The sequence below is a fragment of the Harpia harpyja genome, chromosome 3, assembly GCF_026419915.1.
Source record: "Harpia harpyja isolate bHarHar1 chromosome 3, bHarHar1 primary haplotype, whole genome shotgun sequence".
Taxonomy (NCBI): domain Eukaryota; kingdom Metazoa; phylum Chordata; class Aves; order Accipitriformes; family Accipitridae; genus Harpia; species Harpia harpyja.
The window spans coordinates 69,842,493-69,859,797 of record NC_068942.1 but is presented as its reverse complement, the minus strand read 5'-3'; the positions used below and the strand labels follow the sequence as shown (position 1 = coordinate 69,859,797).

The 17,305-nt window shown below is 41.2% G+C and overlaps 1 protein-coding gene across 8 annotated transcripts in view; it reads left to right on the top strand.

Moving 5' to 3' along the window:
* The window catches only part of BEGAIN (brain enriched guanylate kinase associated), a 164,144-nt gene that overhangs the window by 86,790 nt on the left and 60,049 nt on the right, over positions 1-17,305 (top strand). For all 8 annotated transcript variants that reach the window (XM_052783183.1, XM_052783181.1, XM_052783182.1 and 5 more), the window contains one exon: positions 15,183-15,344. In XM_052783183.1, the coding sequence (XP_052639143.1) occupies positions 15,183-15,344 (162 nt within the window). The remainder of the gene's footprint in view (positions 1-15,182; positions 15,345-17,305) is intronic.

Genomic DNA, 17,305 nt, shown 5'->3' with positions numbered 1-17,305 from the left:
GTCTAGATGCTTGCCTCAGCCAAGTCTGTAATAATTGTTAGTAACATGTATAAAAACTGAAAGTTGTTTAAGATGCTGCAAAATCCACAGCTGCCTACTACCAGTTAATATTTTTTTATGATGGAGTAGTTCTTATAATACAGATGCTTTGCATGTCATTGTTGATGCCACAGTTATCTGGGCAATTCACCCACCTTTCTTAATTGCTGGTATGTATATATTCTCTCTCCTTTATCAGGTTTACTTTAATCTTCGGTCTCCTGAAGTAAGGAATTTTTCAATGCTATAGGTACAGAGATGTTGAAAGGATGGAGGAGTTATGACTGATTCTAGTTTACATTCCTATGCAGCACATACTATAAGTTTATGTAATGACTCATTTTTCCATATTTTGCTTAGATTCTCTTCTACTTTTCTCCTGAATATATTCTTTGTTCTTTGTTGCTTAACTTTATTTCAAGTGGCAGGTATGTAGAAGAAATGTCATTCACTGATCCTATAGTTTTCAATGACATATGAAATATTGAAATATATATCAAAGTAAGAAATTAATTAGTTAAAAAAATAAAGACAGGTTAAGCTTTAGATTGCCTTCTTGTAGTCTATTGATTTTCTTTGAATAATGTGTGTGAATTTTCATCTTAAGAGTGCTGTTAGTGTAGCAAAGACATAAGTGAGATTTTTTTGGTATTTTTTGGCACAGTCTACACTCTGTGGAGTGAAAAAAACAACAATCTTGGAAAAGTGGTTTTAATTCCTGTTTTTCAGTCCCGTGGGGCTCTGCACGTGCATTCTACTCTTAGCTGGGTTTAGATGAGCTTGATGCAAAAAGAGCTTTGCTCTGCTACTTGTCCTTGTTAAAACCAGGAGATGACCAGTGAAGCAAAATATAATCAGGGCATATAAAACTGTTTTTCAAAATGTTTGACTCTGATTCCAACTTGTTTGAATATTTGGAAGTCTTTTAAAATCGGAACAAATTCACACAGCCACAGTGTCATCACTGAGTTTGATCTTATGTGGTGTTTTTAAATGGATGCCCCTGGGGAAGTTCAGTCTTGGGATGACATTTAGTAGCATTTCTGTAGGGGTCGCTAAAAAAAAAACAAATCTCTTTTCCTACCATCACTGACCACTTGTAGTTCTTACTTTCAAAATAAAATAAGCTTACTGTTATGGAGGACAATACCACAGTTTATCTCCAAGTATACCAAAGCTTAAAATGCACAAATCTGGGATTTGAGCTCAGGCTATTTAGCCATTTCATAAAAAAAAATAAACAGCCATTGAAAGACAATTTTCATTTCCTTCCCTGCTTTTTAAAAAGCTCACAGGGATCTAAATTTTTAGATAGATTTTAGTATTTCCTGAAAGCTTGCTTGTTTCTTTCCTGTTGATTAACTCAAGTCTTAATCACACTGTTTCAACATATCTAGACTTTAAAAATTTATCTGGAAACTTTCTTTCCAATTATATTGAAAAACATCAGCTTGCTGAAGGAACTAAAAAAACCCCAACATTTGTTTGTGAAAATGAAAGATAGTGAGTGTGACAACTGTCAGCACTTACAAAATGAGGATAGATTCTGTTTTATCCAGCCTGATGCACCTTCACTTTTAAAAAACTAATGAGAAAGCAACAAAAATTTCAGGAAGAGAGTTAAAAAAACCAAGTCTGAATTCACCCAGAATACTGAAGTAGTTCAGTTATAAGGCAAAAAAAAAAAAGTGACCTGTGTTTAGATAATCCACATCTCAGGGCACAAGAGGAATTTTGGGGCAAGTCTGTAGTAAAGAAGCTGCTTCCTCACTCTGCATGGTTCTTTGGGGTGCTACGTCTGCAGGGTAGGTGGAAGCAGAGGTCTCCTGGGTCCCCACTGAAGAAGCACATTGTGTATTGCTTTTCACATGAATAGTGCAAGCATCTTTACAGATGAATACCTGCTGCCTGATTTAGTCCCTCCACACTTGCAGAGAGCTCCTTCATTTACTGGCTCACTCCAAAAATGACAGAAGAGCTAATGCCAAGGTGCTGGAGGAATGCAGTCCTGTTCCTTCTCCATACACCCACAAAAAAAAGCGACAAAACAGTCTTACACTAAAAAGCCAGTTCAGCTGAGGGAGCAGGATAAAATAGACTCAACTGAACTAATAAATCATGGCATTAGGTTGGGAGGAAGGTTGTATGAAATGACAGCACAACATGCTGAGCGGTGGGGAGCTTGCTAGAGGTGAACTCATTTATACTCTTGCAGAGTAGAAGACTTCTCAGTTAACAAGTCCTAAAATAGTGTGCTGCAGTGTATAAAACAAGGTAGGGCTCGAAATAATTAGCCAAAGATGACAGATGGCAATTCCTTTCTCTTTTTTTCCTTCTCTTCTTTTGCTGTAATACCAAGTTGATGAAAGAGCTGAGGATCATTTGTTATTGTAGAAAAACTAAAAATATCTTGAAATATTCAGGCAAAATAAGTTCATTCAGATAACAGCCTGTAGCTCTCATTGTTCCTGTTCAATACCTTATACATAAGCCTGTGTGTAGTAATAGTTTTTCTCAGAATCTGAATTGCATGTGCACAGCTGAGAATTTGGGTGTTTCCAGGCTAAGGAGTATTATTTAATCAATTTATTAATTTATTTAATTTAATTGTTTGCTTGTGTTAACAAACCAGTGATCTATTCTACTGCCAGAAAACCTTCCAAAAAGTCCCTAGAGCTCACCTCTATGGCATGTTGCTTTAGTAATGTCATACAGCTGTGTGTGATGGGGGAACTAAATGATAAAGAACAGAGACTGCAGTAGAACTGACTGCACTGATGGCTACTGAAAGTGACTGAGGGGTCAGTGCTGTGTCTCACTCTAAGCAACAGCAGCATTATCTCCTATACTCTTTAGTAATAATATCTGGCATGCATTGGCTTTTTTTTAAAGGCAAGCACCTATAGATTCAAGCTAGAGATACAACAGGAGCTTCTGTCTTGTAGGACTTCTGTCACAAAAGAGGATCAGAATGCAACTGTGACCAGATATAATTAAAAATAAAATTCAGTAATTTACTCAAGGAAGGTAATAAACACTGCTTATAAAAGAAAAAAACAGTGGCATTTGCAGTTCCTTCTCCCCCCAGTCCCGGTCCCAGTAGTAATTCTGTGTGACTGGTCCTGGAGCCATGAGTATATTTAATTTTTTCAAGTGCTTAGCATAATGTTTGTGATGGGAAGTGCTAAGCCCGCCCACCAAAATGAGTCTCTTGAGCCAGACAAAGATGAATTTCAAATCAGAGGAAAGAGAAAAGGATAGGGAAAGGAAGGAAATAGCTAAGGTGAGACCAGAGATGATAACCTCTGTCCATTAACTTATGTCTGGATGCTTTATACCAAATGAAACAGGAACAAAATTCTTTCCCTACTACTAAAGCACATTTCTATAGTACTCCCCTACCGCACCTCCAACCTCAGTCCTTTAATAGAAAGAGTAAGTTAAATTTCAGCTTGCTTCTGGGCAATGGGTTTCACCCATTCTCATTACATGTCCTATTACAAATAAACAGCACCATTCAGGAGGAACCACATTCCTGTTCCAGCACAGCTTGATCCAGATGAGTCAGGAAGGTAAACAGACAAAAGCAAAAGTGAGAAAGGTTTAATAACACAATTAAAATATAACTTTATAAGCTTGTGAGCTGATGTGGCAGGCTGCTTTCAGTAATTTCCATAGGGAGTGCTTATCCGTGACTACAAACTAAAGCAATCTGGAAGCTGGCTACTCGAAGCTGTAAGGAGAGCTGCTGGAACCGAAGGCAGCTTGCTCAATTGCCTGGAGACCTCTCTTTGGCTTCCAAATCATAAATTGAAGTCTACCTCTAATTTTGCTACCTCAATTTCTCAATACCTCACTGGTTTTGGGTTTTTTTTTTCTCTTTCTCATCACTGCTTAGTATTCTAGATTCCCTAGTGAGATGCAGTAAAGACCGCTAGGACTCTGCCAGACATTAAAAAGCAGGCAACATCTGTTCAACAACTTCAAATCACTTTCTGTGTGAGGCAGCCCCCCAACAGCCTTTGTTACAGCAAGTATTTGTTGCAATCAGCCTTTTCTGCTGCTTTCCTTATCCATTCATACCCTGCAACTTTACATTGTAACCCACCATTTCTTCTAGCCAAATGTTTTATGCAAACATATCAGCCTCTGGAAAGCCAGAAAATAGCAGTTCTTACAGAGATGAACCTTCTTCCAGTGTCATGTCAAGAGCAGAGTCTGGGCAGCAAGCAGTGTGAAGATCCCTTCATCCCTGGGAATGGTCAGGGTTGTTATGTCTCTGCTCTCTTGGACAAACACTGGCTGAAGTTTGCCATGCCACAATTTAACTCCCTTCTCTCCCAGCTGCACCAGCTCACTCATTTCAGATGTGGTCCAGAGCACTAAGCAACATTTGGACAAAGCAGACAGTTTGGAGTAGGGCATGAACATGAGCAGAGTCCTCCATTATAATGAGAAAATAAACATACTCTTCCTACCTCTAGAGGATGAGTCAGAAAACCTGTATTCCTCTTTGAATTGCATGCTTTTTTTCTTCTCTTGCAACTTTATTTTCCACCTGTTCATCCCTTCCTTTTCTAGCAACACAGAGAAAAATCTTGAACAGGGACAGTCTTTATTCAAACTTCTGTAAGATCATTTATTGAACCTAAGGGTTTGAATTTAAGCCACTGACTCTTAAGAGTCTACCTGCCAGAGCTGAAATTAGTCAGTCCCCACAGACTTTAGGGAGAGCCTAACAAAGGCTAGGAGGCAGCTTGGAAGAAGGCAGAGATTGTAACCGCTTCTGCTGCTTCCACTGTTTCACTCTGCTTTAGTCACTTTTGAATTTGGGCACAAGGCTCCTGCTTTTTCACTGTGCACTGTATTCATTTCTCACACACAGCCAACCTGACTACACTCAGGTATTTAACGTCAAAAGTGTCTTGTAAGCAAAAGTGGTCATCTCGTTAATAGGAAACAAACATATTTTCAAGACTCCAGATCCAAATCAAGTTAGAAGAAGTATTAAATCAGTCCTCAGGGAGCTGGCTCAGCTTTTCAGTCTCCGTGCAGCCCTGTACCAAGCATAGTGCTGGACTAGCCAGCTCATGGGCTCGTGGTAGACGGTGTACATCCCGGTTTGTAAGTCCATATTCTTCCCTCTCCATGAGCTGCTCTGCACCCTTGATTTCTTAGTGCTCTGCACAATAAAGTGCTCCCTAGATGCAGGTCTGGATTCTCGCTGTTCATTTTCATTTTCCCTTTGCAGTTTTCAGCACACTGGGGGAATCACAACTGCCTGCTGAAGAAACTTCATTTAAAATAATCAAAACACCTTTAGTGTCTATTTCTGAAAGCTGTAATTTTATTCATGGTATTTCTATTCAATCCATTCAGAGCCTTAGGTTATGGATAGTACCTTTAAATAAAGGACAATTTGTATGTCTTTATTATAGGCATATTTCAAAAATCTTACCACGTTCCACTGACAATAATGGCATTCACTTAAGACAACTCAGTGCTGACAGCTGGTCCTCTAAGGGTTTTTTGCATGTCAACATGTAAATGAATTTTCATATCTTAATCACCTCATATTACAGTTAATATTGAATGCTCTTGTTGGATAGTTGTGTCTGTGGGCTTTGGATACTTGTTCTAGAAGTCACCCCTTCTGCAATGAAAGACTCTCAGGTCAATATAACCAAAACATAATTTAGTTTTATTTTTGAGAGAGATCTCTCTTTTCTACCTCTTATGAATAAACCCAACACAGTTTAGACACATTTACTATATAATATCTCTCGCCTGGTCTGCATTTTTAATTGTGCAAATTATGCAAGAGTCGGGTACTCACATCCTAAGTGAAGAAAAGCTGCCTTGCAAAGTCCAGCAATACTCCTGTTTTAAGGTACATATATCAGCTCTCCAGGTGCTGTAGAATCATAGAATCATAGAATCGTTTAGGTTGGAAAAGACCTTTGAGATCATCGAGTCCAACCATCAACCCACCACCACCATGCCCACTAAACCATGTCCTGATGAGTCATGTCTACGCGCTTTTTGAATACCTCCAGGGGTGGTGACACCACCACTTCCCTGGGCAGCCTGTTCCAAAGCCTGACAACCCTTTCAGTAAAGCAATTTTTTCTAATATCCAATCTAAACCTCCCTTGCCGCAACTTGAGGCCATTTCCTCTCGTCCTGTCTCCAGCCACCTGACAGAAGAGACCAACACCCTCCTCACTACAGCCCCCTTTCAGGTAGTTGTAGAGAGCGATAAGGTCTCCCCTCAGCCGCCTCTTTTCTAGACTGAACAACCCCAGATCCCTCAGCCGCTCCTCATAAGACTTGTGCTCAAGGCCCCTCACCAACTTGGTTGCCCTTCTCTGGACACGCTCCAACACCTCAATGTCTTTCCTGTAGTGAGGGGCCCAAAACTGAACACAGTACTCGAGGTGCGGCCTCACCAGTGCCGAGTACAGGGGAACAACCACCTCCCAGCTCCTGCTGGTCATGCTATTTCTGATACAGGCCAGGATGCCGTTGGCCTTCTTGGCCACCTGGGCACACTGCTGGCTCATACTCAGCCGGCTGTTGACCAACACCCCCAGGTCTTTTTCCACCAGGCAGCTTTCCAGCCACTCTTGCCCAAGCCTGTAGCGCTGCATGGGGTTGTTGTGACCCACATGCAGGACCTGGCACTTGGCCTTGTTGAACCTCATGCAATGAAATAGGCTCTCATGCTAAGGATCTGTCCCACAGCACTTTGGACTTCAACTGGTTAACATCTCTTTTTTTTCCCCCAACTCCCTTCCAAATGACACTCTCTAATATTTCTGATAAAGCATCCCTTTTCTCTGGTTTAAATTCTGCCAGAATGACTGGAACCTAAGAAAAGGACTCTGTTACTTGTCTTATGTGTCCATCAGTCATCTGGAAACTATCTATCATCTGACCTCCAGATTTGGATCACCCACACATTTGCTCTGAAACATATGTACAGGCCTTCCCTCTAACAATCCAAACTCAGCTTCAGGTTGTTTATTTTGAAAATGAGTACTGGGAAGAAAATTGAAACGGTTTAATACTTGCAAAAAAAAAAAACCCCTCCAAAAGCTATCTATCTATGTATGCATGTGTATATGTGTGTATATATATCTATAGGAAGGAAAGGTCTGCATGCAATTTGACAGGCAAACTGTTCATACTCCAAAGTTTCAAATATGTAACAAACTTCTTTGAAAATAATGGAGAAATTTGGTGGATGTGCTGTAGTGAAAAAAAACCTGACAGACCTTGGTGAAAATTTGCAAAAAAACAGGTGAGCTGAATAAAGTATGTGTGAGCCTGAATTTATAGGAAAATGCCTATTGTAGAACTTGGATACACAGTTGCTGAGGCATTTGTTTGGGTACAAATGAAGCTGCTGAATAAAGAGCCACAAGAGCACTGGGATTTGTGGACTGGGCTCTCGGTCTGAGCTGCAACAATGTAATCTATTTCCCCAATAAAACTAATTTCAGGTCTGTAGTTGGATTCTCAGAATCTGGATCTAGACTTTGTAATTTGATCCCATCCCCCTTCTAACGAGATGGAGCAAGCACAAGGTTAGCCACAAAAACTGCAGACAAGGAAGATAGTTTTGGTACTACTCTTTTGAAACGGTGACCCTGAGCATGTAACACATAATCAAAACTTGATTAACATAGAAATCCAATTACTGCTTCATTAAAGATCTTTCATTAATCTAGAAAACACTTGCAAAATGCTTGGACTTAATTTCCCAACAACTACAAATCTAAAAAACATTGTTGAGGGGTCAGATTCAATGACACAACTATTGTCTCAAAGCTATTCCTCCTAAGCCAAGGTTTGGGTGCCTTTCTTGCAGCATGCCCACCCTGGGCAGCATGCAGATCTGGCGTGACCCACGCCAGAGCCATGCCCTGTGACCAGCAGCAGAGCTGTGCTGGAATAAAAGGTCCTGGGTAATCCAGACCACCAGCCATGGATCAGCAGGACCTGCTGAAGCCAAAATTCCCTGGTGACCCCAAGATTAAGTTGACAATGCCATCCAGCTCCATTGAATAGCAACGCAGTGGCACCGAGGACCTGTCGGCATCTCTGCTAGCTGCAAACTTCCCCAGAGCTCTCGGTCCCCAGCTTGCTGCTCCCTGGGATGTGAGCTACATATCAGGAAGAGGTCCCCCAGGGCCTTGCCATCTGCCCGGCTGACTGCCCTCATCTCTATGATGATAGGCTCTATTCAAAGATCAGGATCAAAACCAGGGACGTGGCTACTTGCTGTCCTTCAGCCAAACAGGCCATCTCTTTGCAGAGGTCCACAGCAGCCTCACACTGTTGGGAAAGTGCTTCCAGAAAACAAAATGCACAAACCTGGCCCCAGTCTCTCTGGCTGCCCACCACATCACTGCTCCTGGCTGTCATCAGTGATGGCTGGGCTCACAGGCAGTCCCTTGGCCCTTCCCAGAGACCCTCTCCTACTCTTTAGACTCTTCACAGCAAGCACTTGTGCAGGGCTGACTGTTTTAACTTTTCCCTAAATAAAAACCCACAGGGCAGAAGAATCAAAGATGCTTTTTGAAATTCTGTTCCAGAATATATTTTTTAAATTTCCCTCAGCACTCCCAAATTCCTGATCCTGTGAAGCCCTTTTCTGAATGTGACACATCGCAGACACTATGTGATAAACACTTTAAAAGCATTCAGTGGTTCTTTTTTGTGGGCCTCCATGCAATCTAAGCAAACAAGAAAGGGAATACTATTACCTCATCTCATACACACCGTACTGAGTCAGGAAGAGGGGGAGTTACCTGATGAGATGTGGCTGTCTATGTCTAAGCCACTTGACTAGATTCCCTTTGTAATTAGTGGAAATGGGTCCTTTCAGATTTGTGTCACCTCATCTTAAAGTAGGCTTCTAAAACAGGTCAGATTAATTTCATCCTGATAGTGCCTGCTCATCACGACCAACTAAGAATGGGAGCCAGAGCTGACCAGCAGTATTGACATTTGCTTCTGGTTGGGTCAGTCTCGCCTTAACTCATTTGACTGGTATAACACTAGGCACATTTGGCAAAGCCAGGTACAAGACTCAGAGCCCTAAACCCCAGTCCAGGTTAGTTCCTACTTAGGCATTCCTTCTCCCAAAGCAGGATGTTTACCCACAAAATACAATTAGTTTGACTTAGGATTTCACAGCTGCATTAAAATTTCTTTCACTACCCAGAGATGAGAACCTTTGATATGTTTTTCAGTATATTTGACATGGGCATCTATCTTGCCCTCGTTTTGCATTCCTTTCACTGCTAATTTCCCTCCTAATACCATTAATCATATTTTGATTTACTCACTCCTAGAGCTGTGTGAAGGAGAGTAATCAGTCCATTCAGGGAGAATTTCAATAGTTAAAAAACCAGGTTTGCTCTGGTTTTAAACAACACCGCAGAACCATCTACAAAGCAAAGCCCCGGGGTGGCAGGCAGATGTAGAAGTGCTGCCAAAGCAGTTTGACCAGTGAGGTGGAGACGTGGGGTTTCCAGGATGCTCCACCGATGGGGCAGCCCCATAGATGTTGATTCTCAGAGAGTACCCTCTTTGTGGGCTCTCTGAGGGTAACAAGCTCTAGAAATCCTCTGGCCTCCAGGCAGCTGAACAGCCCCAACTTTCCACACCAGCACTCCTCTGTCATCCTGCCATCTGCCAGGCAGATGAGCTGGCAGAAGGTCAGACAGGTACAACGAAAACCTGCTGGTTTTCCAGCACACCTTCCTCAGAATAGGCCATTGCCACATGGCATCTCAGTTTTGCCTGAAATGCTCCAGTGGAAATATGTTCACCTGGAGCTTCTGCAGCCAGTGCTACAGATGAAACCTGACCGACAGCTGCAGGCTGAGATGGGCACACGTTGCCTGTCTCCATTCTGCTCATCGACCTGCGCACCCTTCCCTGGGGCTGAAGGTGTGCAGAGTGGCACCGATGCTCAGCTTAATGTACAGGCTGGCAGGAACACCTAGGGAAAAAAATACCCATTTTGACCACTCGCCACCCTTTGTGGACAGAGGTCTATTGGAGAGGGAGAGGTGACACTAGAAATGCAAACATCTCTTTGCTTTACCTCTTGTGCAAGCTGGGATAGCAAAATTTTAACGCCAGGAAAGTACCAGGAGTATTTGGTGGTACTTGAACTTGCCTGCATAGCCTTCTCATCTTTCTCCTGTAAAACAGACCCCTTCACTAAATGTAGAGCCTGAGTAGTGCTAACTCCCACCTGGTAATATCTCCCCTGAGCAGCCTCTGAATTGTTCCTGAGGATCAATTCCAGCAAGGGCATTCAATAGTGAGGCTTGGCGTCTCTCTGTAGAAGCACTGCTGGAGGGAAGAGGGCTTCAAATTCCCCAGCAAGGAGCAACTCCAGAATTCAAACCTGGCAATTACTAGCAGCATTACAATGTTTGTGGGCAAAAATTTCTGTGCCAATATATGTTTTCATATCTATTTTATATTTTCAGTGAGTATAAACAGAGCTAATTGGTGAATATAATACTTTGGAAAGTCTGAAGACCTGTTTTTAATAACCTTTAAAGTAGCTTCCCTTGAGAGGTTTTCTTTCATCAGTCTAAATATTTAATATTGTACTTACTGTCCTTGTTTTTAGAGAAATGCTTTAATGAAGCAAAATGGGTAATGACTTGCAAACCACTGGTTGTCACAGGAGCAGGACTTTGGAGATCATTAGAAGAAATAGAGAACCACTTATCCAAAAGGTCCTACTCTACAGGATTTTGGATCCTGTCCTGTAATTGTCCCCAGCTGTCAGTGGTTCAGGAAATCCATGGAGTATAGGATTAGTTTTCTAAGACATAATACTACCAGACTTCCCAAGACTACTTTTTATTCGCAAATAAGTCCTCTCCTTTCTCCTGGCTGGACTTTTTCCATTGAATTATTTTCTTAGTTTTTAACTAAACAACCTATATAAATATATATATATGTATAAATGTATTTGCTGAATATGTATATTATTTATTATATACATAATAAAGAACCATGAGAGCCAACTAGCTATAGAAAATAAATTATGAAATGAAATACATTGATTTATCAACATTAAAAAGATTCTGCATTGAAATTTTTTAATTAACTGGCATGTGACATGCAGAAAAAAAATGCAGCTAGTTTGTGGAGTCGGTTATTTTAGAGAAAAGGGAAAATGCTAAATGCTTGACTTCATGTCTCCATAATTTGACTTCTTATTTTTTCCCTCTTTTCAACCCTTCTAAATTACCACTACCAAATTTACAGGGGTACACAACAAAATTAAGCAATCCTTATGAAAAGCCCGGACTTCTAGAACAAGACAGTACGCAACACAGCATACGGAAAGAGAATTCAGGCATGGCATTATGTGATACCACTGGAAGCTAACAGTAAAGGGAAGGTTTTCAGAGGAAGAATATCTGTTTCATGAGAAATGCAAAAAAATAAAAAACTAATGAAATACCTTAGATTTGTATAAAACAAAAATTGAGCTTCTGATCCTGCTATTAGAGATACTGAATTTGACACATTGTGTGTTCTTCTTTCTACAGTTTTTCTCACTTGCCTTGCCTTTGCTTTTTAGGTGTTTGTTCATATAAAACTAAGCAAGAGAAAACAACAGGCTTTACCTTAAACCACTAACATATCTAGATAAGGCTCAAATCACACAGAAACTGAAACCATCCTGGGAATCCTGGGAAATCTGCTCTCGGTGTTACAGCTATTAGTACCCATTCAATGGTTTCAGTCCCAGATTCAGGAAAATTTCCCTGTTTGTGCCAATGATAAGCATAAGTTTCATTATGTCATTGCTTAAAGTTAGCTATCTTTTCAGAACTTCCTTGGCTCAATAAGGACATTAAAGCAGATAGTTAAACACTTTCCCAGTTGGAGTCTTTTCTTTTTTTTTTTTTCTCCCATAAAAGTGGCTATAAGTTTTCTGCCATTCAGCATATTCTTGTCAGAACATGATTTCTATGTTTCTAAAATCTTTACTTTTCTGTCTAATATCTTGTATTTTAATAATGATTCACTATTATGTACCTACAACTACGTCTTAAATAATTCCATCATAAACCAGGTGTTATGTTCCTGTCAAAAAATAATAAGTCTTCTTAAAAATGACCAGCCGGTTTTGTGTGTATCAGATGAATCAAAGTACACACTGGGCAGGAGTTCTGTTATGTTTGGGAGAGTTTCAGGATCTTTCAGCTTGGGTGGAAATGAGTAGAGCTTTTTCAGAATTATGGTTTGCTGAATGAGAATAACTTTGATCTTTGAAGTTGCCTAACTTATGCCTTAATCACCTTTTTTTTTTTCTTATTTTTTTACAAAGTTACAGCTATGCTTTACTACCCAAAGAGTTTGTGAAAGAGTGCATGTATGTAGACTGTTTCAGTAAAGCTCATTAGAATAGGCTTGATTTTAATGACACGAATAATCCCATTCTGAAAGCAAAGAATTCAAGAATACAAACATTTCAAAGTGAACTTCAAGGGAAAAAAAGGCTGAGCTTGAAGTTAAGTTTATCCTTCAAAATTTTGCTCAACTGGGGCCCTAGCACAAGATTCAGGCTGCCAAAACCTGCCAAGCTGTCCAGACCTGAATCCCAAAGCACATTTTGGTGGCTCAGGCCAGCACTGCCTTCCACCTGAGGATCAAGATTTACCCAGAACTCGCATTTTTAATCCCAAATTTCCCCGCATAGACAGGTCTAGGCACACAGGTATATGCAGAAGCAACTTCATTTGAGGAGTCAGGTGCTTTGCTCCTACCTAATCTTCACACAACTGAGACCCAAAGCAAGAACATACCTACACGAGGAAGCAGAAGACAAAGTTGTTGGAGGCCATTAACTTTCCTCTTTTTCCTCTTTTGTTAAGCAGTCTCCAGCTACTACGGACTTAAACACCCCTGGCATTCCCATTATATTTGTACCCTTACTGTCCCCCTTCCTCCCAGAGGTCAAACTCTGCCTGCGGCCAAAACTCTGGAGTGCAGCAGGATGTCACAAGCTCTCTTGATCCGGCTCAACTTGCATTAACTGCACTTGCCCAGCATAGAGCAGCAGCTTGGGCATTTTTATCAAAAACCATAGCTGGAGGAGCTACTGTCTACTTTTTGTAGAAATCCTAGTGGTTAGATTTTTTAAAGCAGCAGAAGACTTGAGATCAAATCTCTTTTCACTCTAAACAGTTTTGACACTGTAACTCCCACTTCACAGAAGAAAATCCAAGTTGCCAGGCTACAGGAAGGAAAACTGACCACTCTTCTTTCCCAAGATGAGCAGATGAGTAGCAAGAACAACAGGCCACCAGCAAAGCAAGTGAAAGGCGGTATGATGTGGTGACATTATGAATGAGGACATGCAGAAATGAGTAGCATGGGCCCAGGTTCTCATTTCCCTAGATAATTCGGGGCTTTTATTCACCAATTGAAATATAAAAACTAAATGGTTGCATTAACTGGAACTGCATTAAATGTCTGAATTAGAATATATTATTTTAAGAGACTATAACTACAAGTGGTAATCTAAGTATAACTGTAACCACGCAATATGTGTAATTGAAATAGAGCACTGTGTTGGCAAAACATTAGACTGTTTCCTAGATCTAAGCTGCATGGATCCGGTAAGCAGAGATTGTAAAGCTTTTGCATTAACTTACTGAAGCTCCTATCACAGATTGTAGAGGAGAAGACAGTCACACTGAAGCCCGCTCAAATAAGTGTTTCTTGAAGAATGACATGTTGTTCCCAACTCTCTTGTCTAATTAAAGACCCAAAACATTATCCTACTGAAGCTGATGGCAGTACTCACTTGACATCAAAGGGAATCAAGATTTGCCATTCTTTTATGAAGAATTATTTTTATTGTATGATTAAAAACAAGCAAGGCAATTCACAGTGCATCACGCGGTAGTACTTTTGTCTCCAGGTGATGGCAGACTCCAGTTCTGTCGTGCCTCAGAGGTCCCACCTGAAGCCAAGACATCAGCTCAATACTGAGGTTGCAGTATCTGAACCAAGCTACAGTCACCTCCAGAGACAGCAGCTCTGACTGGAACCCCGTCCTGCTGTGCAACTGGCAAACATGCTAGAAGACTGAGGAGCTTAACAGACTAAATAGAAGGATAAAAGATCTCCATTGTGCAGATAAGAATTGAGACAAGTGCAGACTGGCTCACCTGAAGTCGCACAGTTGAGCTCCAGTAAAGCAAGGGAAGGTTCCCCAGGTTCATCGCTGCAAATCCAGAGAGACTATTTGGGTGCAGATGGCACTTTGACCTTCATGATAAAAATTTTGCTTGGATCTCCTGGCTTTATGCTATCTTATGTCATCTCTAAAATAAAGAGAAAACAAAAAAGTGAAAAACCTCCTCTCTCCAAATTCTGTGCCCAGCGCTTTTTTTTGCCAGAGTGTAACGGAAGCTAGCTTACAAGCAGGGCATAAATTCTTTGTTAGGGAAAGAACTGTGAAAAATTAGGGATCACACCTGAGTCTGGGAAGTCTTTGCTCCCAAACAAGTGGGAAAATGGGGGAAGAGACATAACTTTAAAATAACTGTAATATTAATTGATTACTATTCTCCAGATGAAATGCTGAACAATAACATCTCTAGCAGCTCTATGGCCAGGGAATGGGGTGGAAATTGAATCAAATAAGACAAAATTTTCTTTCTCCACAAGATAGATATATTATAACTTGAATTATTGGCAAGGAAATATTTTTGCACAGTTTATTTAGAGTTGCTGCTCTATAGATATCTGCTATTTCAGTCATAGTATGTTAAGATAACTCTAAATGAGAGGTACTGTGTGAAACCAAACTCTAGACTGTATTTTGTATTTTAATCAGGATTCTTTCACAAAATATTCCATTATGGCTAATGAGATATTAGCAACGAATGTGCTAGAAAGGACAGATGGGAAGATAGTCAACTATCTAAATCAGAAGATTTTCAAAGTGCAGTAAACAAATTATTAAGCACACTTCTCTGGCTTAATGCCAACCTATACTCTAGGGAATTGGTCAAAGAGTGGATCATGAAAAGCTTTTTGGGAGCAGCTAAATTCTACAGCTGTGGTCTTTGTTTTTCTAGTACTTTGCAAGAACAGAAGGGGGAATTACGAAAGCGTCTATCGTACACTACCCATAAGCTGGAAATGCTTGAAACGGAATTTGATTCTACACGTCAGTATCTTGAAATAGAATTGAGACGTGCTCAGGAGGAACTTGAAAAAGTAACTGAAAAACTGAGAAGGTTAGTAACTAACTTTTTGAAATAAACAGAGGTATTAGGAATTTACAAGTGACTGTGTTAAAAACATATGTAAGTAAAAATATGAACATATGGTCTCAAACATACTTCATTTATTATTTATTGATTACACAGTGTGTTTTCACATTGAATATATATTTCACTTATCTGAATATCTATTACATACCACATGAAGTTATTTACATGTGACATGTAAGATGTCTCTGTATTGAAAGTAAATATGCAAATAGAAATATAACTATACAGGTGCATATATTACATTGTTTATGTGTAAACATACATGTGGGTTACTGCCACATTGTGTAACACATACAAAGGTTATAAACACACTACATATATATGCTTATACTGTATATAGACAGATAAATGTTTTTTAATGACTTTGGCTGCATATTTTCTGTTGTTACTCTCCATTGCACTGATACAAGAGAATAGAATTTGGCCCTCCATCACTCAAAACTGAGACTATGTTCAATTCAAATAATATTATGACATTTCACATTATGGTATAGCAAATCATTTACTTTCAAGTCCCAGGCAGAATGGAATGATACTGAAAACCTATGATTTAAAATTGTTGAAGCTGTGGTATGGTGCAATTGCAAATTGGGGGCCTAGTTAATGTTAATGACAAATTAGAATAAGCATGCACTCCAGACATTCATGGCACTGATTAAACTGGTCTGTAAGCTAGCTTTAAATTTATCAGTGATTCTTATTCTCCATTTTTTCATTTGTTTGCAAAACTTCTGAACCTACAATGACCCACTGTGGTGGGTTGACCCTGGCTGGACACCAGGTGCCCACCAAAGCCCCTCTATCACTCCCCCTCCTCAGCTGGGCAGGGGAGAGAAAATATAACAAAAAGCTCATGGGTTGAGATAAGGACAGGGAGAGATCACTCAATCAATTACCATCATGAGCAAAACAGACTCAACTTGGGGAAATTATTTAATTTATTACCAATCAAATCAGAGTAGGATAATGAGGAATAAAACCAAAACTTAAAACACCTTCCCCCCACCCCTCCCTTCTTCCCAGGCACAACTTTACTCCTTATTTTCTCTGATTCCTCCCCCTGAGTAGTGCAGGGGGATGGGGAATGGGCGTTACGGTCAGTTCATCAGACGTCTCTGCTGCTCCTTCCTCCTTGGGGGAGGACTCCTCACTCTTCCCCTGCTCCAGCGTGGGGTCCCTCCCACGGGCGACAGTCCTCCATGAGCTTCTCCAACATGGGTCCTTCCCACGGGCTGCAGTTCCTCATGAACTGCTCCAGCAGGGATCCTTTCCGTGGGCTGCAGTCCTTCAGGCACAAACTGCTCCAGCGTGGGTCCCCCGCGGAGTCGCAAGTCCTGCCAGAAAACCTGCTCCACCGTGGGCTCCTCTCTCCATGGGGCCACAGGTCCTGCCAGGAGCCTGCTCCAGCACGGGCTTCCCAAGGGGTCACAGTCTTCTTTGGACATCTCCGTGCTCCACCATGGGGTCCTCCAGGGGCTGCAGGTGGATATCTGCTGCACCGTGGACCTCCATGGACTGCAGGGGGACAGCCTGCCTCACCATGGTCTTCCCCACAGGCTGCAGGGGAATCTCTGCTCCAGCACCTGGAGCACCTCCTCCCCCTCCTTCTTCACTGACCTGGGGGTCTGCAGAGTTGTTTCTCTCACATGTTCTCACTCCTCTCTCTGGCTGAAGTTTCTGTGCCACAGCAACTTTTTTTCCCCTTCTTAAATCTGTTATTCCAGAGGCGCTACCACCATCGCTGACGGGCTCAGCTTCGGCCAGCGGCAGGTCCATCTTGGAGCCGTCTGGCCTTGGCTCTGTCAGACATAGGGGAAGCTTCTAGCAGCTTCTCACAGAAGCCACCCCTGTAGGCCCCCACTACCAAAACCTTGCCATGCAAACCCAATACATCTCTTTATGCAGGAATGTATTTGTGTTTCTTG